Raw genomic sequence first — 26,578 nt, forward strand, 5'->3', positions numbered from 1 at the left:
GTGATGTGTCAGGCCCTGGGCTGAGTCCTGGGAATCCACGGAGAACAGGACAGATGTGGGCCCTGGACTCGTGGGGTTTACCCTGTAACAGGGCCACAGGCACTCAGGAAATCCTGGCACTGAGGAGTCATTATAATCGAGAGCAGGGCCAGGAAGAGAAATTGTCTGGTGGGTCTGGAGCATGTCAGGGGGTCTCAGCTGATGGGGGGTCATATGGAGCCCTTCTGAGAAAGTGACCTTATGGTGAGTGGACCTTTGCCCCTCTAGGGACAGAGGATGTGGAGGGACAAACTGCCCACAGAGGGACCAGTCTCAGCGGGCAGATGCCTGTCTGGCCGGAGGGGCTGACGGGGTCCAGTGTGGGGAGCCTGGAGAGCCAGGAGGACTGTGACTGAGTGAGGCTGGGGAGGGTCAGACCCTGCTGGGCTGTGGGCTCCCTGAGGAAGCCTCCAGGGCACGAAGCAGCTCTGCCGCCCTCTGGTGGACTGTGAAGGAAATGTAGAAGAAAAAGTCTTACCCACTTTGCGTTTTAAAAATTGTCTACTTTATTTTTTTTAAGGATTTTTTTTGTTCCTTTGAGAGAGAGAGAGAGAGAGACAGCCAGCGAGAGAGGGAACACAAGCAGGGAGAGTGGGAGAGGAAGAAGCAGGCTCCCAGCAGAGAAGCCTGATGTGGGGCTTGTTTCCAGAACGCTGAGATCACGCCCTGAGCAGACACTTAACGACTGCGCCACCCAGGAGCCCCTAAAATTTTGTATTTTAAGTAATATTTCATATATGGACGTATAGTTTTTAACTACTTTATTGAGTTGTAGTTGATATATAAGAAATCCAAATATTGAAAGTATACAATTTAATAATTTTTGGCGCATGCATGCAGAGAAAGTCATTCATACCTGAAAATAATGAATGTGTCTCTTCCTCTCAAAAATCTCCTCTCATGTCCTCTTTATTCCTCCTGTTCTATGCTTTTTCTTGCCCAACTGCTCCGGCTAAGACTCTCAGTACTATGCTGAATGGAAGTGGTGAGGATGAGCACCCTTGTCGTGTTTCTGATCCCAGTAGGGAAGCTTTCAGCCTTTCTCCACTGAGTATGGTGTTAGGTCTGGGCTTGCCAAATAGAGCTTTTATTCTGTTGAGGAGCAGCAAGTAGATAGTTTCCTAGGCTTGTAATTTCTGTATATCTGTGTCTTTGCCCACTGCGGAGAAAGGGGAGCACTCCTGAAGTCGGTGGGCATGTAATCCCGTGCAGCCATTCTGGAACACAGTAGGAAGGTTCCTCTGAAAGATTAAAAGTAGATCTACCCTCTGATCCAGGAATTGCCCTCCTGGGTATTTACCCAAAGGATACAAAAATACTAATTCAAAGGGATACACGCACCCCGGTGTTTTTAGCAGCATTATTTACAGTAAGCAAACTGTGGAAACAGCCCAAATGTCCATCAGTGGAGGAATGGATAAGGATGATGTAGTTTGGATGGAATATTACTAAGCCACAAAAAAGAATGAACTCGTGATTTGTAATGATATGGATGGAGCTCGAGTGTATTATACTAAGTGAAATAAGTCAGAGAAAGAGAAATACCATATGATTTCACTCGTGTGGAATTTAAGAAACAAAGTAAATCAGAATAGTGGAAAAAGAGAGAGGGAGGCAAACAAAGAAACAGAGTCTTCACTATAGAGAACACACTGGCGGGGGGGCGGGGGGGGGGGGGGGGAGATAGGTGATGAGGATTAAGGAAGGCACTTGTGATTAGAACCTGGTACTAAATGGAAGTGTTGAACCATGTGTTGTATACTTAAAACTAATAGTAGAGTGCACGTTAACTAACTGGAATTTATTTTATTTTATTATTCTATTTTTTAAGGTTTTATTTATTTGGCAGAGAGAGAGAGCAAGGGATCACAAGCAGGGGGAGTGACACAGGGAGAGGGAGAAGCAGATTCACTGATGAGCAGAGAGTCCTTCCCTGGGCTCGATCTCAGGACCATGGAGCAGGACCTGAGTTAAAGGCAGACGCTTAACCGACTAGGCACCCAGGCACATTCTATGTGATTTTTTGATTAATCAATTGAAACTTATGGATATCCTAATGTTTCACCCTAACTACTTCAGCCTGAAACCTCATCAGAACCAGGATTTTCTCCTATATATCCCCAGTACGATGATCAAGCTCCCCCAATTTGATATTAGTACAATATAATCTAATACAAAGTCTGTATTCGCTTCCTATTACTGCTGTAACCAATTACCACAAAGACGGCGGCTTAGAAGCAACAGACATTTACCATCTTACAGTTCTGGAGGTCAGAAGTCCAACATGGGATTTACTGACTATAATAGAGATATTGGCGGGGCCGCATTCCTTTCTGGAAGTTCTAGGCGTGGATCAATCTTCTTGCCTTCTCCAGTTTCTGGAGTCTGCCCACACTCCTTGATGGTGGTCTCTTGGTGCTCAGAGGGGCGTGTGATTGAGGATTCCATCCCTCCCTCCCCCTCTGCCTCTCCTCCCAGTTGCAAGTGTGCCCTCTTCCCTCTGTCTCATATTAAAAAAATAAATCTTTTTGAATGGAGGAATCTAACATTGATGCCACTAGATACCAGAAGTAGGAAAAAAGTACTGAAGAAATAATGGTCCAAGAAGCTGAGTGAACCCTGAGCAAGATAAGCAGTCACGCTAAGACATATAACAAACTTCTGGAAACTAAAGACAAGTGAAAAAAAAAAAAACAAGCATGAAGAGCAGCCAGAGAAACAACCCATTGCATATGAAGGAACAGTGAGTTAGTGGCGGTAGGTCTGTATCTGACAGCACGGAGGCAGAAGGAAGCGGCAGGTTTCTCAAGTCGACTACAAATCCTGTGTCTGGGAGAATGATCTTCAGGAGGAAAGGGGAACTAAGGACATTTTCTGATGAAGGAAGAACATGGAATTGGCTGCCAGCTGACCTACTACTAAGGAATAGCCAAGGGAAAGATGTCCCGTTCATCCTTCTCTGTGGCTTCTGGGTGCTGTCATATCTGAAAGCTAACCGAATTTACTTTGTTTTGAAGAAAACTCTGCCCCCAACATGGGGCTCAAAATCATGAGCCTGATATCAAGAGTCACACGCTCCACCCACCAAGCCAGAGAGGCCTCTATAACCAAATTGAAATAATTGAAATCATACTATGTTCTCTGAAAATAGTAATCAAACTAGAAATCAGCAGTAGGAAGACACCAGAAAAATCTTTGAAACATTGGAAAGCATGCTACATATCTTCTGAAAGTTATCTCTGGGTCAAAAAGAAAAACTCAAGGGAAATTTTAAAAATACACAGAGTTAAATTAAATGCGCCAAAAAAATACCTCCACCATTTGTGAGATGGGCTTATGCTGCCCTGAGAGGGGAATTGGTAGCACGAAGTGCTTATATTATAAGAGAGCAATGACCTCAAAGAAATAATATAAGTTCCTACCACAAGAACTAGAAAAAGAAGAGCAAATGAACCCAACTAAAACCAGAAAGAAAGACACAGTAAAGATAAGAGCACCCAGGTGACCCTTCTGTTGGCCGCTGGGAGTGGACAGAATGGTCCTGAGCCCTCTGGAAGGGCAGGGCTGGTCGGTAGCATCAGAGTTGGTTGTGAGGGTGGATGGGAAAGTGGAAGATGGCGGTGACGGTGAGGTCCCTAGTGTGTTTTCAGGGCATGAATTCTGGGTCTTCCCTACTGGGGTTACTCTGGCAGCCTCTCTCTCTGTCACCCCAGAGGTAAGGACATCCTGAAGGCGGCTGTGGACACAGAGGAGAAACCTCTGGACAGGTCTCAGTGAGCTGGATCCTGGATTTGGGGACAGGCAAGTTTACTGGTGAAGGCCACCAGTCAGGGCTACCAGGGCTGGGGGAGGAGGGCCAAGGACTCAGGACACCAAAAGGGCGTGAAAGGGTCCCACACCAGGATGTGCGCCTGCCCACGGATGCTCCTCCTAGCTCATCTTCGGGTGGTCATCCGAGACCCCATGTTCTGTGCTCCTGACACCCAAATCACATTTATAAACACTGGGAGTGTCTATTGCTTTGGTCCCTGAGCAGTGTGAGGACTGCTGAGTGCTCTCATGGTTTGGCCACAGCTCTGGTGTCCTAGTTAGCATGCTTCCAACACGTTCACATCCCTCACCACTTCCTCTATCCTGGGGGACTAGAGTTCGGGCCTTGGTCAACTCATAGGTCACATTTCCTTATGTGACCCAGGAGAATAAAGACCCAGAGTTTCAGGTGAATTTCTTTTCTCTTTTTCATTTTTTACAATTTATTTTTATTCTTATTTTTAAAATTTTTTAGTGTAAACTCTACACCACACCTGGGGCTTAAATCCACAACCTTCAGATCAAGCGTTGCATGCTTGGGGTGCCTGGGTGGCTCAGTCACTTAAGCGTCTGTGTGCGGCTCAGGTCATGTTCCCTGGGTCCTGGGATACATTCCTGTGTCCTGTTCCCTGCTCAGCTGGGAGTCGGTTTCCCCCTCTCCTTCTGCCCATCTTCCCCATTGTGTTCTCTTTCTCTCTCTCTCTCTCTCTCTCTCTCTTTCTAGTAAATAAATAAAATCCTTAAAAAGAAACACCCACAAAACAGTTGCATGCTCTATTGACTGAGCCAGCCAGGTGCCTCTGGGTGAATTTATGCTAAGAGAAATGACCATTCACAAAATAAGGGCCAAGGAGGGGATGAGTTCTCTTTATTCAGATCATCCCCGGTGGGTCAGGGGTCAGGACAGTTCATCTGGGAACCCCCACTTCCTGGGAGATGGGGGCCTGTGTCTTGGGTTCAGGGCAGACTGTAGGGGTCTCCAGAAATCAGGAGGGACCCGACCCTGGGTCCATGTTCCTGAATATTCTCAGGGCTTAGAGCCGGTCCTCTGGCTCAGGCTGCGGCTCCTGACTCCACCTAGAATCTGGGTGGGGTACAGGAGGGCTCCTGGAAGGAGCAGGTCCCAGGGGAAACTAAGAAGCCATTGCTGCTTTGTGGTTGATCTGGCCATAAATGTTCGTGTTGGGGTGTCGTAATTCCTGTAAAGGAAGAAGAGGACTCAGAGCCCCTGTAAACTCCTTGGAACATATCTGGATGACTTTCTGGTTCTAGGGCTACCTGGGCCGCTCTCTGGAGCCTGGCTGTGTCCCAGGTTTCTGTCTCAGGCCACTGCTTCCTCAAACTACCCCTTGTTCCCCCTTTACTCTGCTGTATTCCTGAACCTGAAAGCACAGCCAGGGGCAGGCTGGGGGAGATCTTCATCTCCCATGGGCTTCGGGGACCAGAGCAGTCATTGCCCACACTCACCTGATACATAGGAACGGCTGTGGTGGGGCTGGGCAGGGAGTCCTAGACAGGAGAGAATGGGTGTTGGTAGACGGAGAGGGAAGGTCATTTCTCTACAGGAGTGGCCAGTTCCTCCTCTTGAACTGCCCTCTCCAAGCCCATTGACCCATACCCCAGTCCCAGTCACTGCCCACTGAACCCCCTGCCCCACTCCTGCTAGCCAAGGACCCTTGGCTGATGCTCCCAGTGCCCCCCCCGCCTCTGGCTGCACCCCAGTTTCCCCTCACAGGCTGGTGACCCTCTCAGCGAGGAGCAGCCCGTCTCCTCCTCATCTTGGCTTAGGCTGGGTCTGCCCACGTTTCCCTGGGACAAGAAGCCATGGCAGCCTGGGGGTCCAGCTGAGAGTCATGGACTCAGACCCCAGAAGGATGGATGTGGCCTGGCCTCTGGCAGTGTGGATTTGGGCTGGCAGCCCAGGCCAGGTAGGAAGGGAAGATACTCACAGAGAACATTCAGGGTGAATGGATCACTACGACCGGCACTCACTGGATTCCGGGTCTCACACTGTAAGGGTCCTGTGTCATTCCTTGTGACACGGTGTATAGTGAGAGTCCTGTTGTCCAGGGACAGCTCCAGCCTGGCGCTGGCTGGGAGGCTCTTCCTGTTTACTGACCACAGGTAGCTTGTGCTCTGAGTCTGAGGTTCACACGTTAATACTACAGAATCCTCATTCTCCACGGGGTCAGAGTTGTTGCTTGTGATGTTGGGTTTGGGTAACTCCACTGTGCAGACAACAGAAAGAACATTGCACTGGATGGTACCTGTGACTCCTCCACAGATATCTTTTTGTCGTTGTTGTTAATGATTCTATTTCTTTATTTGAGAGTGAGAGAGAGAGAGCCCAGGAGCAGGGGGAGGAGCAGACTTCCCCCTCAGTGGGGAGCCCCACGTGGGGCACATCCCAAGACCCTGGGATCATGACCGGAGCTGAAGGCAGACGCTTAACCGACTGAGCCACCCAGGAGCACTGTTCCACTGGCATCCTAATCAGAGCTGGCATCTCTCACTTCGCCCTACAGCTGTTGGTTAACAGACTGGGGACTTTTTACATGCGTGCTGTCCATGCTGAGTCTCAGGTGAAGGACCAGGCTCTGCCCTCCCCAGATGTGGCCCTTGAGACTGAGCACTGGCTGCTGAGCAGCTCGGGCAGCCGGGAAATGGTTGCTCCCAGTCAGCTCTGCCCAGGAGCCTAACCCCATCCTGGCACAGACCCCCAGGCTCACTAGGATCAGCAGCCCCAAGGCAGTGGTCTGGGCAGGGCTTTCTGGGCTGAGCTCTGGGGAGGATCCCAGGGCCCCTCAGGCCTGGTCCTGACTGGGTCCTGCAGGGTCTTCCTCAGAGGATCCCAGAGTCTGGATCCTGAGAAAGGAATTCTGACCCTAGGAAGTTTGTCTCCACTGTGTGTGTCCCACACTAAATGCTCAAACCCCCACTCGGGGCATAATGCCGAGGGGGATGGAGGCCCAGTCCAGGCCTGTGAGTCCCGTGTGTGTGACGTAGAATCACCCCACCCAAACCAGACCTGAGAGAGGAATTACTCACGGAATACGCGGATTTGTCCTGTTCCTTGTTCCACTTGAGTATCTCTCCTCACGATTTGTAGGGTGTAGTATCCTGTGTCGTTCAGGGTGACTCTCTGGAACAGCAGGGACCCATTGGGGTATATTGTCTCTCTGCCGCTGTGTGCAGGCCCTGGGATAGTTACTTGTGTGTCTACTACATATGATACAATACGATCAGTGGGTGCCACGCTTTCCCCCCTGAACCAGTGACAGCCTAGAAGATCCCCAGGCAGACTGGACTCGCAGAAGAACATCCTTCCCTTCGGCAGCATTGGGCGGCACCGTTTCCACAGTGACTTGGGCAGTGGTGGGCGGGTTCCAGAAGGTTAAGAGAGAGACTAGGAGGGAAGACTAGAGATGGATTGGTGCTGGGACCAATGTGTTGGGAGGGAAAGCTGGGGCTCTGGAGACAGAGCAGGTGTTAATCCCCATTCGGGGCATGTGTGTGAGTGTGCACGGGTATCTGTGTGTGTGTGTCTTCTGCTGGTCAAGGTCAGCGGCATGACCACACTACTTCAGCGTCTCTGAACTTACTTCCTCTGTTTCGAACACTCGTCCTCACATGTCTGTTGCTCACTCCCTCCTGGCCCTTGGATACCTGCTCACACTCAGGGGGTCCTGGGGAGAGACCCGCCCTGACCACCTCCTCTAAAGACCTTCTGTCTTCACATTCTGAGCTTTCCCTGCTCTGTTCCCTTCCTGGTCCTTGTCAGTTCCTGACCTCACATTCTAGATGTCTCTGCGTGTCTGTCTTCCTCCCCATAGAAATGAGCTCGGGGAGGACAGGGACTCGTCTGATCTGTGCTGTACCCCAGTGGTGGGGCAGGCTGTAACACCCGGGGCTGAATGAATGTGTCCCCCATATCTTCTGGTCAGTGTTTGTCTATCAAGTTCTCTAATCTGTGGGAAAGGGTAGCGATTAGGGTCCTGGGTTGTTGTTATCATCCGTTTTAAAATTCACACCTCAGTTATGAGTAATTTAGGAAATAGCCCTTTCCTCACCACTTCCTGATCAGGCATTTTTCTGTTGCTGAGCCGGCTCCCCAGTCCTGCCCTGCTCTCCTGTCCCCTCTCAGAGCCCTGTCCTCCCTGGGAGACCCCAGCCCACCTCTCTCCCCCATCCTCCCGCCCCCTCCCAGGGATCATCCCTCTCACCTGCCAGCAGGAGCTCCTGCCAGGGGGACATGTCCTCGTCGGGGAGGGGCCGAGGGGAGCTCCATGGTGCCTGCTGCCTGCTCTGTCCCTCCCTCTGTGAGAAGAGCTTCTGCTCCAGAAACACTGTGGATACTGCTGTCTGGTCTTGAAGGTCTGGCTTCCTGCCTCCCTCTGTGCTGAGTGGCCTTTGTGGGCAGGAGTTCAGGGTGGGGTCATGTGGGCCAGGGGCGGGGTCTCTGCCAGGTCCCCTCTGCCTGCTTCCATCCTTCCCAACTCCCTTGTCCCCTTCTTCCCATTTCATTTTTGTCTACACTGTGGTTCCCTGGGACCTGCTGAGGCCTGCCCCTCTTCAGCTGTGATTTCCCACCATATGCGAGAGCGCACACGTGCCCATGTTTGGACAAGCACAAGCCTGTGACATTGGGGTCCAGTGACCCCCACAGCTCAGGGGCACAGTGCAGGGTCAGCGCCCCCACAGCCCTCTCTCCTCCCCCTGTGGCTTTCCCTTCAGAGCAGGAGCCTGGGGGCTGCCTCAGGAACTCTCGTCACAGGGATGTCACCCCCACTGTACGCTGGAGTCACCTGTGGAATTTTATCAAGACTATGAACGCCCAGGTGACACCTAGAAATGCTGCTTCAGCAGATGCCCAGCCAGGCTGAGACCCCATGATGTGGGGGTGGTGCCGCCGCTCCCTCTCCTGTGCCCACGGAGGGTCTGCAGATCCTGTGAAAATGCAGACTCTGACTCAGCAGGTGTAGTGTGGACCCCAGAGTCGGCCTCTAACAAGCTCCCAGGTGATGCTGGCCATCCCGGCCCGGGGAGCACACTGTGAATAGCCAGACTGAGGGGGACCCGGTTCCCTTAGAGGATGGCCCTTCCCCTTACTCCCAGTTGGCCTCTGCTGTGTCCTGGCCTTGAGTCTGTGGGCACCACACACAATGCCCCACGGTCCCCAAATGAGGTCTTTTTGACCAATTAGGCTTGCTTACTTGGTATGTTAAGATACCTGGAAAGCAGGTCAAGTGAAAAATGATAAGCCTTCGTGATGTTATCTGGGCCAATGCTGTAACTGTTCTAAAGATGATATGCAATTCCTAAAGTTTTAATATGTTTTGGTCATAAGGTCATCACTTAACACTGAAATTATTAAAATGTTCTAAGTCACAAAAATAATTAAATTTCCTTGTCAATTGCATTTCAGTGTTTTGTCATTTACAAAATGAGTTCCCTCTTCAGGAAGATTCATGAAAAGGACTTTTGGAAGAAGTACATGTTTTTGATATTTTTAAAATCCTAAACTAAAATGGGTAAGAATTTCCAGAACTAACTAAAAGCTGCATTGAAACGAAACAAGAATTAGTCACATGGGACTAAATAAACTAAGAAAATGATTACAGTTTTGGGATTCTTGTTTAAAACCTTGGTGGTTCTCTAATGCTTGGTCTTCCACACTAAGAAAACTTTCTCTTAAGATCAGGATAACTCACAGAAATGCAGTCAAGTGTGCATTTGTAAACAAAAGGAGGCATTTGACTTTTCCCTCTACTTGACCCCTCTGAAATTCAAAAGGTCTCAGTAAGTCGTCTTTCTTCCCTTCCAACTATACTCATTTGCATCAGTTCAGTAAGAATCTGTTCTCCTTGTAACAGGACACCGCTTAAAACATTGGTGATTTTACCAAGCTTTTGACTGGAATGTCCTATTTGAGAAAGACATGCATAGAGTTGGCTATGACCAGACAGTTTTCAGGCACTGAGGTTGACTTTATGAAACTTGGAGACACAAACCCCTTCGAAATGTTGGCCTCACACCTTGCTTACAGAGTTCTGGGCAGCCTCACCAGGTGAGTAAAGACTGTCACTTCCTGGCAGGTGCAGGAAACTCAGATACTCTGGGACCTCTTGAAGAGGAATTCACTCACCCAGATGTGTTGCAGCCATGTCTGATGGTAAATACCTGGCTTGGCTTTTGGCTTGGAGAGGCTACTATAAGTTCAGCCTTCGAGATTCCTTGGAAAAATTCCCCCAAAGGCAAATTTAAAAGATCTACATGGCGAATTGCTATTCCTGCTGAGCTTATGTTGATAATTAAAACAAGTTTATTAAGATTGGACTTGATTTGCAAATGCACTAGTCTTGATATGGCTGTCTCTGAAAATGAGGGTTATGATAGAGAGAAATGCTGTTCCAGTAACCCACGTAGGCGGATGTTAAATCCTAATTCTGATTGTCTTTATATGTTGTTAGCCTCAGCTAGACAACTTGAGATGAACTTCAGAGAAGCTAATACGATAGCTTTGGCTGCCTCTTTGGTGGGACTCCGGAGACTTAGGCTAGGACTACAACATGAAATAAGCAAACAGCATGTTTAACCCGCAGGACTCTAAATAATAGTTCCCGGGCGCTAGACACACATAACCAAAAATCAAGTGAAGTCAGAGTGGGATTTCTCAAAACTTGGCCACTATTGATTATGTACTATTGCTACACCACTTAGGATGCAAGAAGTTTCCTCACACATGTTGTTTCAACATTGCAGATAACTCTCACGAAGTGTCCCGCTTAGTAGGGGACATTGGTGCTCAATTAAAAGAGATCAAAAGATCCAGTAGTCTGTTTGATAAAGATGATAATTAGGAATCTTATCTAAGAGATATGATCACAGTTTTAGGCTTAGTATTTGTTTTTGCTTTTTCTTTGGCATGTGCTGATGCCCGTATCATCTGCTGTCCTTCATGACCCCTGGAGCCATTGCTTGGGTCCCCAGACTGACCCCTGGATGGATTCTGACTGCCACGCAGCCCACCGCCCCATTTCAACAGGAAGCAGCCAGAGCGGTCATCATCCCAGTCCCATTCCCTAAGGGCAGTTAGGGTTACTATTCGAGGGGGAGGAATGAGTAAGGATAGGGGTATGTTACAGACGGGGAAAGAGGCTCTGAGGCTATTCCTGGCAGGCAGAAGCACTAAGGCAGAGTGAACAAGAGATAAGGAAACTGGTCTGGAATGGTCTGGAATATTTATCTTTGGCCGCTGCAGTGTATCACAGAAAAGTTCTGTGGAACTCACTGATAAAACTTCTGATTTGGAACTGTTTTTCTCTTCCCTTAAATCTTTACACATGGAAAATTTCAAAGATATACAAAGAGAATGTGTATACAAAGACAAGTGGACTCTACTTCATTATACTAGAGGAAATGGTATCCATGTACCCATCTCCAGCTCAAAGTATCAGCTCATGGCCAACCATGCTGTATCTATCTCCCTCCTACTCCTTCACCCACTGGATTAAAAATTACAAATCATGTAAAATTCTTTGCAAACACTTTTGTGTGTACTTCCAAAACATAGGGCTCCACCCCTCCAATTAAAAAAATATCTAACTTAGAGAAAAGTTGCCAGACTGTGAGATGGAACTCCCATGTACCTCTCATGCTTATTTACCAATGCCACATTGTATTCTATCTGTAGAGAGCTAAGTATGTGCATGTGCATGCACACAAATTTTTTCATTATATATATTTACATATATACATGATTTTTTTTATCAATCAGTTGAAAGTTATAGGTATCATACTACTTCACCCTAACTACTTCAGCCCCAATCTCATCAGAACCAGGATTTTCTTCTATATATCCACAGTACGATGATCAAGCCCCCCCAATTTGATATTAATACAACAATATAATCTAATATGAAGTCTGTATTCGCTTCCCATTCCCGCTGTAACCTATTACCGCAAAGATGGTGGCTTAGAAGCAACATTTACCATCTTACAGTTCTGGAGGTCAGAAGTCCAACAAGGGTTGTACTGGGCTAAGATAAAGATATTTGTGGGGCCACATTCCTTTTTGGAGGTTCTAGGGTAGATCAATTTTCTTGCCTTCTCCAGTTTCTGGAGTCTGCGGAAAATCCCTGACTTGTGGTCCCTTGGCGCTCAACGGGGAGTGTGCTTGAGGATTCTGTCCCTCCCTCTCCCTCTGCCCCTCTCCCCATTGCAAGTGTGCCCTCTCTCCCTCTCTCTCAGATAAATAAACAAATCTTTTTAAAAGGAAGAATCTAACATTGGTGCCACTGGATACCAGAAGTAGGAAAAAAGTACAGAAGAAATAATGGTCCAAGAAGCTGAGTGAACCCCGAGCAAGATAAGCAGTCACGCTAAGACACATCACAAATTTCTGGAAACTAAAGACAAGAGAAAAGATCGAAATCCTTGAAAGGCAGCCAGAGAAACAACCCATTGCATATGAAAGAACACTGATTTAGTCATGGTAGGTCTGTATCTGACAGCAGGAAGGCAGAAGGAAGTGGCAGGTTTCTTAAGTCGACTACAAATCCTGTATCTGGCAGAATGATCTTCAGGGGGAAAGGGGAACTAAGGACATTTTCTGATGAAGGAAGAAAATGGAATTGGCTGCTCACTGACCTATTACTAAAAAATAGCCAAGGGAAAGATGTCCCGTTCATCTTTCTCTGTGGGTTCTGTATGCTGTCATATCTGAAAGCTAACCGAATTTACTTTGTTTTAAAGTAAACTCTTCCCCCAATGTGGGGCTTGAAATAATGACCAAGAGATCAAGAGTCACATGCTCCACTGACCAAACAAGCCAGGAGACCCTAACCAAATTTAAAATAATTTAAATCAGAGTCTGTTCCCTGAAAATAGTAATCAAACTAGAAATCAGCAATAGAAAGACAACAGACATCCCCAAAACATTTGTATAGCAAGCTATATATTTGTAAATAACCTACAGTTCAAAAAGGATATCTCGAAGGAATTTTAAAAATACAGAGATTTTAAAAAGATTTTTTAGGTATTTATTTGATAGAGATGGGGAGAGTGAGGGAGAGGGAGAGTCCAGGTGAGCACCAGCAGGTGGAGCAGCAGAGGGAGAGGGGGAACCAACACAGTGCTCCATCCCAGGACCCTGAGATCATGACCTGAGCTGAAGGCAGGCGCTTACCTGACTGAGCTACTCAGGTGCCCCTAAAAATACACAGAATTACATTAAAAACATTAAAAGAAATCTCCAGCATTGTGGGATGCAGCTTATGCTGTCCCAAGAGGGGAATTTGTAGCATGAAATGCTTACACATTATAAAAGAGGAACTATCTCAAAACAATAATCTAACTTCCTAACACAAGAACTAGAAAAATAAGAGCAAAGTGAACCCAACTAAGAGCAAAAAGAAAGAAAGAAATAGCAAAGATAAGATCACCCAGGTGACCCTTCTGTTGGCCACTATGAGTGGACAGAATGGACCTGAGACTCATGGAAGGGCAGGGCTGGGTCTGTAGCATCAGACTTGGATCTGTGGGTGGGCTGTGGAAGGGAAAGAGGAAGATGGGGATGACAGTGAGGGCCCTAGTGTTTTCTCTTCCTCTAAGGGGTCACAGACAGATGCAGAAACCCTCAGATGTTAAAGAATCCTGAGAGATCTTCAGGCCTCACTTGTCCCGTGGGTGGAAGTTCTGCTCTGCTGGGAAGGCAGGCAGATCGCAAAGGACTCCGACACCAGGCACAGGGCTCAGCAAGGAGGAGCTGGGAGAACAGCCCAGGGTTCTGCTGAGCCCAGATGCCTGGGGGGCTCAGCTGGGGCTTGGGAAACAGGAGGCTGTGCTCAGGGGAGCTCCAGGCTGGGTAATGGGTGTGTTTCCAAAGTCAGGCACTAAAGGTCTCAAGTTAATCATGAAACATTCCTTCCTTATTGTAGACAAGACAGGGGCCTGACTCTCAGGGGCCAGGAGGTTCCTCAAGAGGCTGGAGCAGACTCCCAGCCACCTTGAGGCCACCCTCTGGGGGCAGCAATCAGCCATGCAGGGAGCTGTAATTGATGTGACAACAAGTAACATCCAGACATATGCAAAGGGTTTACGAATCACATGAGAGCAGAATCGGGTTGTCCCTGTGATAGCATTCTGCCTCTTTGCACCTTTCTTCTGTAGAATAGAAATGGGCACCCTCTCCCCCAGTCCCTCATAGCCTCCTCTCTGCTCAACTCCTGGGGGGTGCAAGGCTGAGACACTGTCCATGGTGCTGACGAACCCCAGCTATTTTGAGGGCTTGGGAGCCTTGGTCTAGTTCTGCCCACAAACTTTCCATTCTTTACAAAGAGCATTACGAACCAGGAAGAGGTGGAGAAGGCAGCAGGGAGATGGCTTCTGTCTCCATTGCTCAGGGCAGGGAGGGTGCTGTGGACATCACTGCAAGAAGTGACTCCACAGTCAGATGACCAAGTCCAGGCTGCCCACCAGCAGTTTGTAGAGAAGGATGGTGATGAACCCGACCCTTGGTCCATGTCCCTGAATATCCTCAGGGCCTAGAGCTGGTTCTCTGGTTCCGACTGTGGCTTCTGACCCTCTTAGAGTCCTGGGTCTCAGGGGGCCCCAGGCACTTGGGAAACTAAGAAGCCACTTCTGCTTTGTGGTTAATCTGGCAGTAAATGTTTGTGTCGGGGTGTTGTAATTCCTATAAAAGAAGAAGAGGATTCTGAGCCCATGTCATCTCCTTAGAACATATCTGGGTTACTTTTAGGTTCTAGACTCATGTGGGCTGCTCTCTGAGAGCCTGGCTGTGTCACAGGTTTCTGCCCCAGGCCCCTACTTCCTCCCAGTATCCCCCATTTCCCATTTGCTCTGCTGTTTCTTGAACCTGAAATCACAGCTAGGGTCAGGCTGGGGGAAGATTTTCAGCCCCCTTGGGTTCTGGGACCAGAACATTCATTGCCCACACTCACCTGATAGATAGGAACGGCTGTTGTGGGGCTGGGCAGGGAGTCCTAGACAGGAGAGAATGGGTGTTGGAAGGAAGAGAAGGAGGGTAATTTCTCTACAGAAGTGACCAGTTCTGCCTCCTGAACTGCCTTCTCCAAGCCTATTGACCATTACCCCTGCCCACTGCACTCTATGCCCCTATCCTCTTAGCCCAGGACCCTTGACTGATGCTCCCGGTGGCCACTGTGGTTCTCCTTTGGCCAATGCAGGGGAGCAGGGAGAGCTAAGGACATGGTAGGGGGTGGTTCTGCCCCTGAAAAGGGTCCAGTCCTGGCCAGAACAGGGCTTGCCTTGTCCTGGCTATTCCGGGGGAGGCAGGGTCTGCTCTGTGCTGTTGAATTGGTCAGTTGCCCTGCCTTGAGGCTGCACAGCAAGGACCCCAGTGGAAAGAGTGATGAGGTGGGAGGGCTTACCGGGGATGTGGACCTGCTGGCTGGACCATGGCCTGGGAACAGAGAGAGGAGTTAGCATCCAGGGCTGTGAAGAAGCTTGGGCCCACCCTCCCAGGAGGGGACATGTCCACAACTCTCAAAGGACAAGGAAGCAGGAGCACCCCCAGGGAGAGACCATTTTAGGGTCCAGGGAAGGCCAGGTATTGACCTATAAGCCAAATTCCACACACCAGGGAGTATAGCCAGCTGAGATCCCCTGTGTTTGTCCCTATAGAAATGTTCAGAGACTCCAGGGGAATGACTGGCAGGAGTGGACACTGGGGCACAACTACGGGGCTCCCAGGCCACCCGGCTGAAGAGATACTCACAGGGGGTGGATGCTGGGCACCAGAGCTCTCTGAGATCTCGCCAGCTCCTGGCCCTAGGAATGATCAGGCTTGTGTGAGGGTGCAGGGAGAGGTCACAGCTATGGTATTAGAACAGGGGATAAGCAGGATCCTCATTCCAGGAAGGGTTAGAGACCACCTCTCTCTACCAGTGCTGTTTAGCAGAGAAGGGCCCAGGAGAGGGAATCAGGAAAGGCCTTTGGAGAACGTCCTCGGATCACAGGACCCACAGGCTAATGAGCGACTAGGAGAAAGTGTCCTGAAGAGGGATGGAGAACCCAGGAAAGGAATCAAACATGAGGGGTTAACTGAGTGGAAGCTTCAAGGCTATAGCTGCATGTAGAGGACACTTGGGGAGCCCCAGGTTGTTGGATCCCTAAATGTGGGGCCCTGCTGTGGCCAGACCCTCCCCACTCAGGCCAGGAGATGCTGAAATGTGACAGTGGCCTGTCCTCTTCTCCATCTGCCTGAACAAGAGGCATAAAGGACATCCCAGGACCTCTACCTGGCTGAACCCAGGTCTCTGGTCTCACACATCAGAGGCTGTGGTTCCCGCAGCTGCCATTTGAGGGATGACCCCATCTGGCCTGTCAGGCTCTTCCACTCTTCATTGCGTGACCCTAACAAGGACCACCTTCAGATCCTGAGGCTTCAAATCCCCCTCACAGAGTGTATGGACTTAAAGAAACCATGGGAGGTGCTGTTTACTGAGTACTTAGTCCTGTCAGCATGGCTGTAGGTTTACCAAGTGACCTAGGACAACCCTGAGGAGTTGTTCCTTAATTGTCCCTAATGTATAACTAAGGAACATGTGAAGAAAGCACCCCTGGTCAGCAGTTGGTGAGGAAAGAGCCAAGGGGAATGAGAGGCAAATTCCAGGGGCAGTTGGGAGGCCTGGAGTAGTCAGTCCAGAACCTAGGTCAGGATGGGGTCCCCTCCTGGCCGGCAGTCAGCTGCAGGACAGAATCAGTGTGTGGGAAATCCCATCATACCTTCCAGTCCTTATGCGGAGCAGGAGACACCCCAGAGCCACTGTCAGTGCCAGTCCGACCAGGATCCCGACTGCAATGCCAGTGATGGACCCCACAGGGAGACCTGTGGTGCTTCTTCCATCTGAATGAAGAAGAAAAAGGGATGGGAATGAGTCCCAAGTCAAATCAGGGGAAACCAGGAGGGGCCATGGGTAAAGGGCCTGGTTAGTGAGGAAGAAAGGCCTTGAGGTCTGACTGGTGTGTGTTGTCACCACAGTGTCCCATCTCCTCGGCCACTACACCATTTTTGTTTCTCACAGTGAAACCCTGGACTTGCTTTAATCTTCACAATGTCACCCCACCCCTGGGGACATTCCTGGTATCCTGTTTATTTTCTTCCTGCATGATGCCTCTTCCCCTGTGTCTTCTGTTCCAACACCATTGATCATCTTAGAGGGATGCTCTTACCTGTCCACTTTTCACTGATTAAAGAGAATAGCATTAGCTGACTGCTTTCGAGGTCGGCTGTGTCAGGCATGTGGGAAATGCTTTACATCTTATCTGCTGCTTCCCTGCCCATGAAGGGGATGGGTGTCAACTCCACTGTGCAAAATGAGCGTCCGAGTGTGTAAAGGGCTTCGGTAAATCAGTGAAGGTGAGAGAGTTGGAATGTGATCAAACGACACTGAATCCCAATTCCCTGAGACATTACAGCTAGTAACAAAAACGTTAATAACAATAGAACAATAGCTGCTAAGTTTGATTGAGCCTGAATCTGTGTATGACTCTGTCTCAAGATTTCATTTCATGAATTCATAATAACAACTCTCACAACAGTCCTGAGATCCAGCTGTTCTTTCCAGTTTTAGAGATGAGGAAACTAAGGTTCAGGAGTTTGAGCATCTTGCCTGAGGTCCAACAACTGGTACATATCAGAAACAAGATGCTAACAAGATTTGTCTAATTCCAGGCAATATTATCCACACTGACCTAAAGGCTCTGAAGGAGGCTCCCACCTCCTCCAGGCCTGCATCCATTTCATACCCCCTGCCATGAAATATAAGGGAGGATGGGGCAGAGGTCGAGGGTCACACACAGCTCACATCCAGCCTGATGAGGTCACTTATGCTGCAACTGACCAGGTTGGAGACCTCACATTCATAATTCCCTGCATCCTCCCTCCTGACAGGGTCTGTGGGGAGGGTGCTGTTCTCCTGGGACAGAACCATTCTTTCCATGAGCTTTAGACTCTGGCCATTGAAGAACCAGTGGATGGAGACCCCAGGATTATTTGTGGACTACGTAAGGACCACAGAGTCCTTATGTTCTGTGACTGTGGCATTGTTGGCCTGGACAGAGGGCTAGGCCACTGGCTCTGTGGAGAAACACAGTAGGTGATGGAATGAGAATCAGCTTGGAAATGGGGCCACATCCTTCCTCTGAGATGCAAGCCACTCCGAGGGATCAGTGAGCTCTGTAAAAGGGCCTGAGAAGATGGCCTTGCTGTCTGCAGAAGGCTAGTGTCTTTGTTCAGGTGACGATCTGTAAGGAGAGGGTGTATCTCTCCCTCTGACCCTCAGTCATGTGTCTGCTCTGCCTGGACATCATTATAGTATCAGTTCCAGAAACCTCTTAGCCCACGTGGCCAGCAGCCTCATTATCAGGAGGAATTCTTTCCCATGACTTCTGTGTGATTTTCTTGAACTTTTGTGACATTGAAAGATCAAGTCTCATTCCTTATATACCTCTCCAATATGTTGGAGGAGGAAAACTCACAGCCCTTCTATGTCTGTGTCCAAGGCAGCTTCATGTAAAGAAGGGAAGGCATTTACACTTTTAAAATTTACTGGGGAATGAGAGCCTCCTGTCCCGTCTTCATTCCCTTAGGAATCGAAGAGTTTCAATATACAGGATTTCTCCCTCTGAAGAAGACTCTTACTTCCAAGTCTGTGGATTCACTCCCATGGTGAAACTCATGTAGAGAAGAGGTTACTGTATACAGAATACTGGCACCCTTACAAATAGAAGGAAACTACTGCAACATAATAAAGGCCCCATAAGAAACACCCACAGCTAGCATCATCTCCAAGATGAAACAGTGAAACCTTTCTTCTAAGATCACGTGGAAGATAAATATGCCACTCTCACCACCAATATTCAACACAGTACAGAAGTCCAGTCCAAAATAATTAGGAGGAAAAAACATAGAATACAATGAAATTGGAAAGAATAAGTACAATCATATCTGCTTACAGATGACATGAAATTTTATGTACAAAATCCTGAAGATTCCACAAAAAAACTGCTGAACTAATAAACAATTTCAACAACTTAGCAGGCTACAAATTCAACATACAAAAATCACTGTATTCCTGACGTTAACAGTGAAGTACCCAAAAAAGAAAGTAGGAAAACAATTCTATTTGCAATAACATTAAAAAGAAGAAAATTTTTAGGAAAAATGAATCAAATACTTAGGAATTAAGTCAATTAAGGAGTCAATAGACTGTTTATGGAAATCATAAAACATTGCTGAAAGAAATTACAGAGGACACAAATAAATGGAGAGACATCCCATGCTCATGGATGATGAGACTTAATATTGTTAAGATGACAATGCTACCCAAAGAGATCCACGGATTCAAAGTAATCCTTATCAAATACTTTTTAAAAAGATTTTATTTTTAAGTAATCTCTATACCCAATGTGGGTCTGAAACCCACAACACTGAGATCAAGAGTCGCTGCCCACTGACTGAGCCAGTCAGGTGCCTGCCTATTAAATTCCGAGGGAAATATTTTGCAGAAATAGGAGTTCAAAAAATTCACATGGAATCTCAGGGGCCTCAAATAGCCATACTTATTTTGAAAAAGAACAAAAGGAGGAATCCCACTTCCTGACTGCAAAGCTACAGTAACCAAAATAACCGGGGTCTGGTATAAAGAGAGAGATAGAGACCAATGGAATAGAATAGCCACCCCAAAAACAAACCCTGGCATACAATGTCCAGTGATTTTCTAGAAGGTTGTCATGACCATTCAATGGAGGAAAAAAAAATCTAACCAATGGTGTTGGGAACACTGGATATCCATGCAAACATTTAAGTTGGACTTAAATTACACCATGTACAAATATTAATGTAAAATAGATAAAAAATCAAATATAAGTCAAATGTAAAAGTCTTAGAAGAAAACATAAAGCAAAACTTTTTGAAACTGAAGATCCCAATGGAGTTTCATACATATGATACCCAAAGCAAAGATAATAAAAGAAAAAGTAGATGGATTGGATGCATCAAAATGGAAAACTTCTGTGCATCACAAGACACAATTTGGAGAGTTGTGACAGTAATTTGGAATGAACAGGATATAGGGATGAAATGCACAGCATAGGAAATATAGTCAATGGTATTTTGATGGGGCTGCATGGTGACGGATGGGAGCTATATTGTGTTGAGGAGGGCATAACACATAGAGTTCTCCAATCACTAAGTTGTACATGTGAAACTATGTCACACTGTGTGTCAACCAAAGTTCAACACATGGATTGGAAGGAAACATTTGCAAATCATATCTGGTAAGAGATTAATATCTGGATTATATAAAGGACATCTGCAATTCAACAACAAAAAGCAACTTGACCCAGATTATCCTTCTTCCCATTTGCAAAGCCCCCTTCTATGCATGGGGCTTTCTGGAGCTGAGAAAACCCCTCCCCACATTCCAGGCTGAACCCAAGCTCTGCCATGAGAAATCAGAGAGCAAAGGGACAAAGGGTCTGCTGACATGTAATGGGAGAGTTCAGGCACAGATTACACATTTGCTTGTGGAAAAAAACTTCTTCTAGGTTCTATTCTGAAAGCCAGACAGACCTTCACCACAGCATCCGTGCAGATGCTCCAGGGATCCACTTACCAGAGACTGTGATAGTCTTGACTGTGGTCTTATTGAGGCGAGTGCCGGAGTTAGAGGTGAGGCCGGTATAGGCTCCACTATCACTCGCAGTGAGGTTGGGGATAAAGAGCTCCTGTGTGGATGGCTGGGGCTTCCAACTGATAAGCCAAGAGTACCCTGCAGGTGGGTTAGAGGCTGTGTGGCAGGAGAGCCTGAGGCTGGCCCCTGGACGGTAGTGAGAGTCTGAGGGGGAAATGGTGGGGGCGTCTGGGCCATCTGGAGCTAACAGAATAAAGCTAACGTGATATAATCTGAGGGAAGGGGAAGATCCTGGTCTCTATTAGGCACACTGTCCCTCTAAGCTGGGTCCCAACCTTGTCTGAGAAAGTCTCAACCAGAATCTGCCTGTGTTCACTGAGCCTGGGTCTGAGACATTTGCCTGTTTCCCCTCACAGGCTGGTGACCCTCTCAGGGAGGAGCAGCCTGTCCCCTCCTCATCTTGGCTTAGACTGGGTCTGCCCAGGTTTGCCTGGGACAAGAAGCCATGGTCACCTTGGCGGTCCAGCTGAGAGTCATGGACTCGGACCCCAGAAGGATGGATGTGGCCTGGCCTCTGGCAGTGTGGATTTGGGCTGGCAGCGCGGGCCAGGTAGGAAGGGAAGTTACTCACAGAGAACATTCAGGGTGAATGGGTCACTACGACCAGCACTCACTGAGTTCCGAGTCTCACACTGATAGGGTCCTGTGTCATTCCTTGTTACGCGGTGTATAGTGAGGGACCTGTTGTCCAGGGACAGCTGCAGCCTGGCGCTGGCTGGGTGGCTCTTCCTGCTTACTGACCACAGGTAGCTTGTGCTCTGAGTCTGAGGTTCACACATTAATACTACAGAATCCTCATTCTCCACAGGGTCGGAGTTGTTGCTTGTGATGTTGGGTTTGGGTAACTCCGCCGTGCAGACAACAGGAGAACATTGCCCTCAGTGGTACCTGCGATTCCTTCACAAGCATCTTGAATCGAATTCCCATCTCTCAGCTCTCAGCCAACCTGAGTCCTTCAAAGCATAAAGCAGGTCTCTGTACCTCAAGACAAACGCATGAGGATCTGAGCCTCAGAGAGAGTAAAGCCCCTGCTCTGTGTGTCTGATGGCACAGGCTTTCTCCAATGTCAATTACAGAGCAGCATTGGGTCGTGGAAGACACAGGACAGAGTCACAGAGGGCCCCGGACCTGTCCTGGCTCTTCACTGACCTGATAGCCCAGCCTGGGGATCGGGTCTGAGCAGAAAAGACTCCCGGGGACACCAGGAACAAGCCCGGAGGTCAGTTCAGTACTCAGGCTCCAGGTCCTGCAGGGGGCAGCCCTGCCCGTTGTTTGGTAATGAGTGCCATGAGGCAGGGACCCCATCCTTGGCAGAGCTGAGTCCAATGACTAAGCTGAGAGCAAGGGGATAAGCAGGAAGCAGGGGTGGTGAGGAATGAATGACCCATCGTCTCTTCAGAGAGGCGTCCTGAGTGTAACATCCTGGGACCTCTGGCCACACAGGCTCCCTGCCCACAGCTGGAGAGACACCCACACCGCTCACTCCTTCCCTCCTAAACAAGAGCAACTGAGTTTGTTACAGGTGGACCCTGGGCTGGTTTCAGGTGCAGAGTCGGGAGGACAAGGCAAGTACTTTCCCTGACACCCAGTGGGACGAACATCAACACAGCAGGAAACAATCCAATCTCAAGGGCAGCCCAGGGAGGTAAGGATCGCCACCTGAGGGGTGGCCGGATCATTCCGCCTCTGACTGCTCACGCGGGACACATGGTTGTCGAGTAAACACAGCGTGAGCCTCCATTTGCTCTCACTGCCCACACCTGCATCCCTCCCTCTGATGGAGGAGAGGACGGGGCTGTGTCTGCACACAGAACCCGGGGAACTCTGATCTGCTGTCATCAGTCTGTGTGACCCTGATTCCATGACTGTGTCTCCCTGTGTCTCAGTTTCCCCTTAATGCAGTAGCAATAACGACAAATGATCTCTACTTGACATGCCTGTGAATTAACCTTTAAACATACCCAAAACCCTGACCTCAATCCGGTCTGTAGCAGCTGGCCAATCAAATGGCATCGTGTCTGCTCCTCTCCACAAGAGAAGACCCCGGGGCCTGATTCTTGGTGGAGGAGGAGCCCCCAGGAGCACTTCTCTGCTCTGTTCCTCCCTGGGGGCGCTGACCTTCCTCTGCATTCCCCCAAGTCCCCCACAGCACTTGGCTAACGGACTGAGGACTTCTTAAGTGTGTGCTGTCCATGCTGAATCTCAGGTGAAGGACCAGGCTCTGCCCTCCCCAGATGTGGCCCTTGAGACTGAGCACTGGCTGCTGAGCAGCTCGGGCAGCCGGGAAATGGTTGCTCCCAGTCAGCTCCACCCAGGAGCCTAACCCCATCCTGGCACAGACCGCCCCCCCTGCCCCCGGCTCATGGATCAGCAGCCCCAAGGCAGTGGTCTGGGCAGGGGCTTTCTGGGCTGAGCTCTGGGGGGGATCGCAGAGCTCCTCAGGCCTGGTCCTGACTGGGTCCTGCAGGGTCTTCCTCAGAGAATCCCAGAGTCTGGATCCCGAGAAAGGAATTTCGACGCTAGGACGTTTGTCTCCACTGTGTGTTTCCCACACTAAATGCTCGAACCTCAACACGGGATATAATGCCAAGGGGGATGGAGGCCCAGTCCAGGCCTGTGAGTCCCGTGTGTGTGACGTAGAATTCACCCCACCCAACACCAGACGTGAGAGAGGAATTACTCACGGAATACGCGCAGCTGTCCAGTTACTTCTTCAATTCGAACATCTCTCCTCACGATTTGTAGGGTGTAGTATCCTGTGTCCTTCAGGGTGACTCTCTGGAACAGCAGGGACCCATTGGGGTATATTGTCTCTCTGCCACTGTATGCAGGCCCTGGGATAGTTACTTGTGTGTCTACTACATATGACAGAATTTGACGGCTGGGCGCTAGACTTGCCCCTCTAAACCAGCTAAGACCTACGAGATCCCCAGGCAGACTGTGGGCTCGCAGAAGAACGTCCTTCCCTTCAGCAGCATCGGGTGGCACTGATTCCACAGTGAGTTGGGCAGTGGTGGGCGGGTTCCAGAAGGTTAAGAGTGAGACTAGGAAGGAAGAGAGGAGACGGATCAGTGTTTGGACTGATGTGTCGGGAGGAAAGCTGGGGCCCTGGACTCAGAGCAGGTCCTAATCCCCCAGCCTTGGCAGGTGTGTGTGAGTGTGCAGGGGTATTTCTGTGTGTGTGTGTGTGTGTGTGTGTGTGTGTGTCTCCTGCAACGTCAGTAGCATGACCACACTACTTCAGTGCCTCTGAACTTACTTCCTCAATTTCCAACACTCTTCCTCACATGTCTGTCGCTCACTCCCTCCCTGCCCTCGGATACCTGCTCACACTCAGGGGGTTCTGGGAAGAGACCTGCCCTGACCACCTCCTCTAAAGACCCTCTGTCTTCACGTTCTGACCTTTCCCTGCTCTGTCCCTTCCTGGTGCTTGTCAGTACCTGACATCACATTCTAGATGTCTCTGTGTGTCTGTCTTCCTCCCCATAGAAGTGAGCTCGAGGAGGGCAGGGACTCCTCTGATCTGTGCTGTACCCCAGTGGTGGGGCAGGCTGCAGACACCCGGGGCTGAATGATTGTGTCCCCAGTATCCTCTGCATCTGCCCTTTGTGTTTCAAGTTCTCAGGTCAGTGGGAAGGGGCAGCGATTAGGGTCCCTGGTTGTTGTTATCATCCATTTTCAAATTCAGTCCTCAGTGATGAGGAACTTAGGAAATAGCCCTTAGCTCACCATTTCCAGATCATGAGATTTTCCTGTTGCTGAGCCGGCTCCCCTGTCCCCTCTCAGAGCCCTGTCCTCCTGGGAGACCCCAGCCTGCTGCTCTCCCCCATCCTTCCTCCCTCTCCCAGGGATCATCCCTCTTACCTGCCAGCAGGAGCTCCTGCCAGGGGAGGCATCCTCGTCGGGGCGGGGCCGAGGGGGACTCCATGGTGCCTGCTGCCTGCTCTGTCCCTCCTACTGTGAGAAGAGCTTCTGCTCCAGAAACGCTCAGGAGCACTGCTGTCTGGGTCCTGTCAGCTCTGCTGTCCTTCCTCCCTCTGTGCTGAGTGGCCTTTGGGGGCAGGAGTTCTGGGCGGGTCACGTGGGCGGGGGGCGGGGTCTCTGCCAGGTCCCCTCCCCCTCTTGGCCATCTTTTCCTCCTGAATCTTTGTCCCCTTCTTCCCCTTTCATTTCTGTCTACAATGCAGTTCCTTGGGAACTGCTGAGGCCTCTCCCTCTCCAGGTGTGATTTCCCACCATATGCGAGAGCACACACGTGCCCTTGTTTGGACGCGGTCCGGTGACCCCCACAGCTAGGGGGCACAGTGCAGAGTCAGCGCCCCCAAAGCCCTCTCTCCTCCCTGTGTGGCTCTCCCTTCAGAGCAGGAGCCTGGAGGCTGCCTCAGGAACTCTCGTCACAGGGATGACACCCCCACTGTGCACTGGAGTCACCTGTGGAACTTTATCAAGACTGTGAACGCCCAGGTGACACCTAGAAATGCTGCTTCAGCAGATGCCCAGCCAGGCTGAGACCCCATGATGTGGGGGTGGGGCCTCCTCTCAGTCTCCTGTGCCCACGGAGGGTCTGCAGATCCTGTGAAAATGCAGATCCTGACTCAGCAGGTGTGGTGTGGACCCCAGAGTCGGCCTCTAACAAGCTCCCAGGTGATTCTGGTCATCCCGGCCCCGGGAGCACACTGTGAATTGCCAGACTGAGGGGGACCCGGTTCCCTTAGAGGATGGCCCTTCCCCCTACTCCCAGTTGGCCTCTGCTGTGTCCTGACCTTGAGTCTGTGGGCACCACACACAGAGCCCCAGGTTCCCCAAATATAGGGGATTATTTCTTTTGGAAACAGAGAAGCCCAGCTGGGCACCGGTCTCCCCAGTGTTCTCAAGGCTCTGGGGAGGTTAGATTGACTCCTGGCAACAAGGTCCCAGAGATAACTTGGGGTGAGAAAGGGACAGGCCGGGTGATGACTGGTGTGGGACCCAGGTCCATCCTTGGGTGTCTCCAGGGTGGCCCGTGCTTCCAGGGACAGAGACCCAGGACCAGATGTCTCAGGAGTTAGTTCTCAGATGGGAAGGGGGTTTCCTGGGTGTCCTGGGAAGAGAGGAGGTGGTGGGAGGTCGGGTGGCTGGGGGTCCCAGGAAGGTTTTGAGGAGACCTTCTGTCTCCATGTTTGTTGGCTGAAGTGTGGCCCAGAGACTGTCCATGTGCTCCTGAGTGTCCTAGGCAGCCCGTGTCCTCTGCCTGGGGGACTTTCCTGTGGTCACCCTGCCTCCAACATGAGTGGTGTCAGGTAGCACTGGGGGTGTATGCAGGGACAGATCAGGTTGCTGCTAGAGCCCTAGAAAGAGAGGGCAGGACAGAGCACACATGTGGGAGGGGCCCAGAAAGGTCTTTGTTAAAGAAAGGGATGGAAACCAGGCTCCCCCTGCCACCTCCTTAGCCAAAGCCAGCTTCAGGGTTTAATTTCCTGTGTGCTGGCTGCATGTCCCTATGTCGCCCCCTGGAGGCGATGCTGAGGGGCTGCCAGGGATGCTGACCAGGCTCCAAAGGATGTGAGGGTCCCTGAGCCCTGGGCAGAGGTGAGGGATTGGTCAGCCTGGGTCCTGGTCCTTGTCGGTCCCAGATCACCCGACTCCATCCCAGGGCAGCATGAGCCCAGGGAGAGGACAGGCTCTGTCCAGAAGATTCCTGATCCTGTGTCAGGAGCATTGTCCACCCAGAAGGATGTGCTCCCTCAGCCGGAGCTCTCTGTCCTCAGATTTCAAGGAATAACCTAGTAGCGGTCTCTTGAGACTTTGGGGAAAAGGCACCGGCCTGAGGGGCTGGGCATCATAATGCCCTGTTCCCCATCACATTTCGGAGGGGGGGGTATTACATCCAAGTCACCTGTGTCCCTGTCTCTCCTCTGCTCCAGATCTCCCCACAGGAACCAGGAGCTGGAGCTGCTGCACCCGGAGACACAGCTGAGGGATCCTAGGGCTGCCTCTGTTAAAGGGGAGGA

At 49.9% G+C, this 26,578-nt stretch overlaps 2 protein-coding genes across 10 annotated transcripts in view; both read right to left on the reverse strand.

Moving 5' to 3' along the window:
- The window catches only part of LOC103657157 (carcinoembryonic antigen-related cell adhesion molecule 1-like), a 44,957-nt gene extending 30,619 nt beyond the window's left edge, over positions 1-14,338 (reverse strand). The window contains exons 1-7 of one of the 4 annotated variants that reach the window (XM_040634071.1): positions 14,200-14,338; positions 8,655-8,796; positions 8,073-8,257; positions 6,898-7,071; positions 5,799-6,077; positions 5,317-5,358; positions 788-1,280 (exon numbers count right to left, since the gene is read on the reverse strand). In XM_040634071.1, coding sequence (XP_040490005.1) covers positions 5,357-5,358; positions 5,799-6,077; positions 6,898-7,071; positions 8,073-8,257; positions 8,655-8,796; positions 14,200-14,245 — 828 coding nt within the window. In that variant the 5' untranslated portion in view covers positions 14,246-14,338 and the 3' untranslated portion in view covers positions 788-1,280; positions 5,317-5,356. Of the gene's footprint in view, positions 1-787; positions 1,281-4,689; positions 5,049-5,316; positions 5,359-5,798; positions 6,078-6,897; positions 7,072-8,072; positions 8,258-8,654; positions 8,797-14,199 lie in introns of those variants that run through there. The other 3 variants (XM_040634070.1, XM_040634072.1, XM_040634069.1) reach the window with 3 other exon arrangements.
- The window catches only part of LOC103657000 (carcinoembryonic antigen-related cell adhesion molecule 4-like), a 49,229-nt gene extending 24,590 nt beyond the window's left edge, over positions 1-24,639 (reverse strand). Inside the window, exons 1-7 of one of the 6 annotated variants that reach the window (XM_040634075.1) lie at positions 24,453-24,639; positions 23,273-23,632; positions 16,618-16,738; positions 15,608-15,660; positions 15,261-15,292; positions 14,811-14,852; positions 13,757-14,542 (exon numbers count right to left, since the gene is read on the reverse strand). In XM_040634075.1, the coding sequence (XP_040490009.1) occupies positions 14,477-14,542; positions 14,811-14,852; positions 15,261-15,292; positions 15,608-15,660; positions 16,618-16,738; positions 23,273-23,632; positions 24,453-24,516 (738 nt within the window). In that variant the 5' untranslated portion in view covers positions 24,517-24,639 and the 3' untranslated portion in view covers positions 13,757-14,476. Of the gene's footprint in view, positions 1-13,756; positions 14,543-14,810; positions 14,853-15,260; positions 15,293-15,607; positions 15,661-16,617; positions 16,739-23,272; positions 23,633-24,452 lie in introns of those variants that run through there. The other 5 variants (XM_040634076.1, XM_040634077.1, XM_040634078.1 and 2 more) reach the window with 5 other exon arrangements.
- Positions 24,640-26,578: the final 1,939 nt, after the last annotated feature.

The sequence above is a fragment of the Ursus maritimus genome, unplaced genomic scaffold (assembly GCF_017311325.1).
Source record: "Ursus maritimus isolate PB19 unplaced genomic scaffold, ASM1731132v1 scaffold_19, whole genome shotgun sequence".
NCBI lineage: Eukaryota > Metazoa > Chordata > Mammalia > Carnivora > Ursidae > Ursus > Ursus maritimus.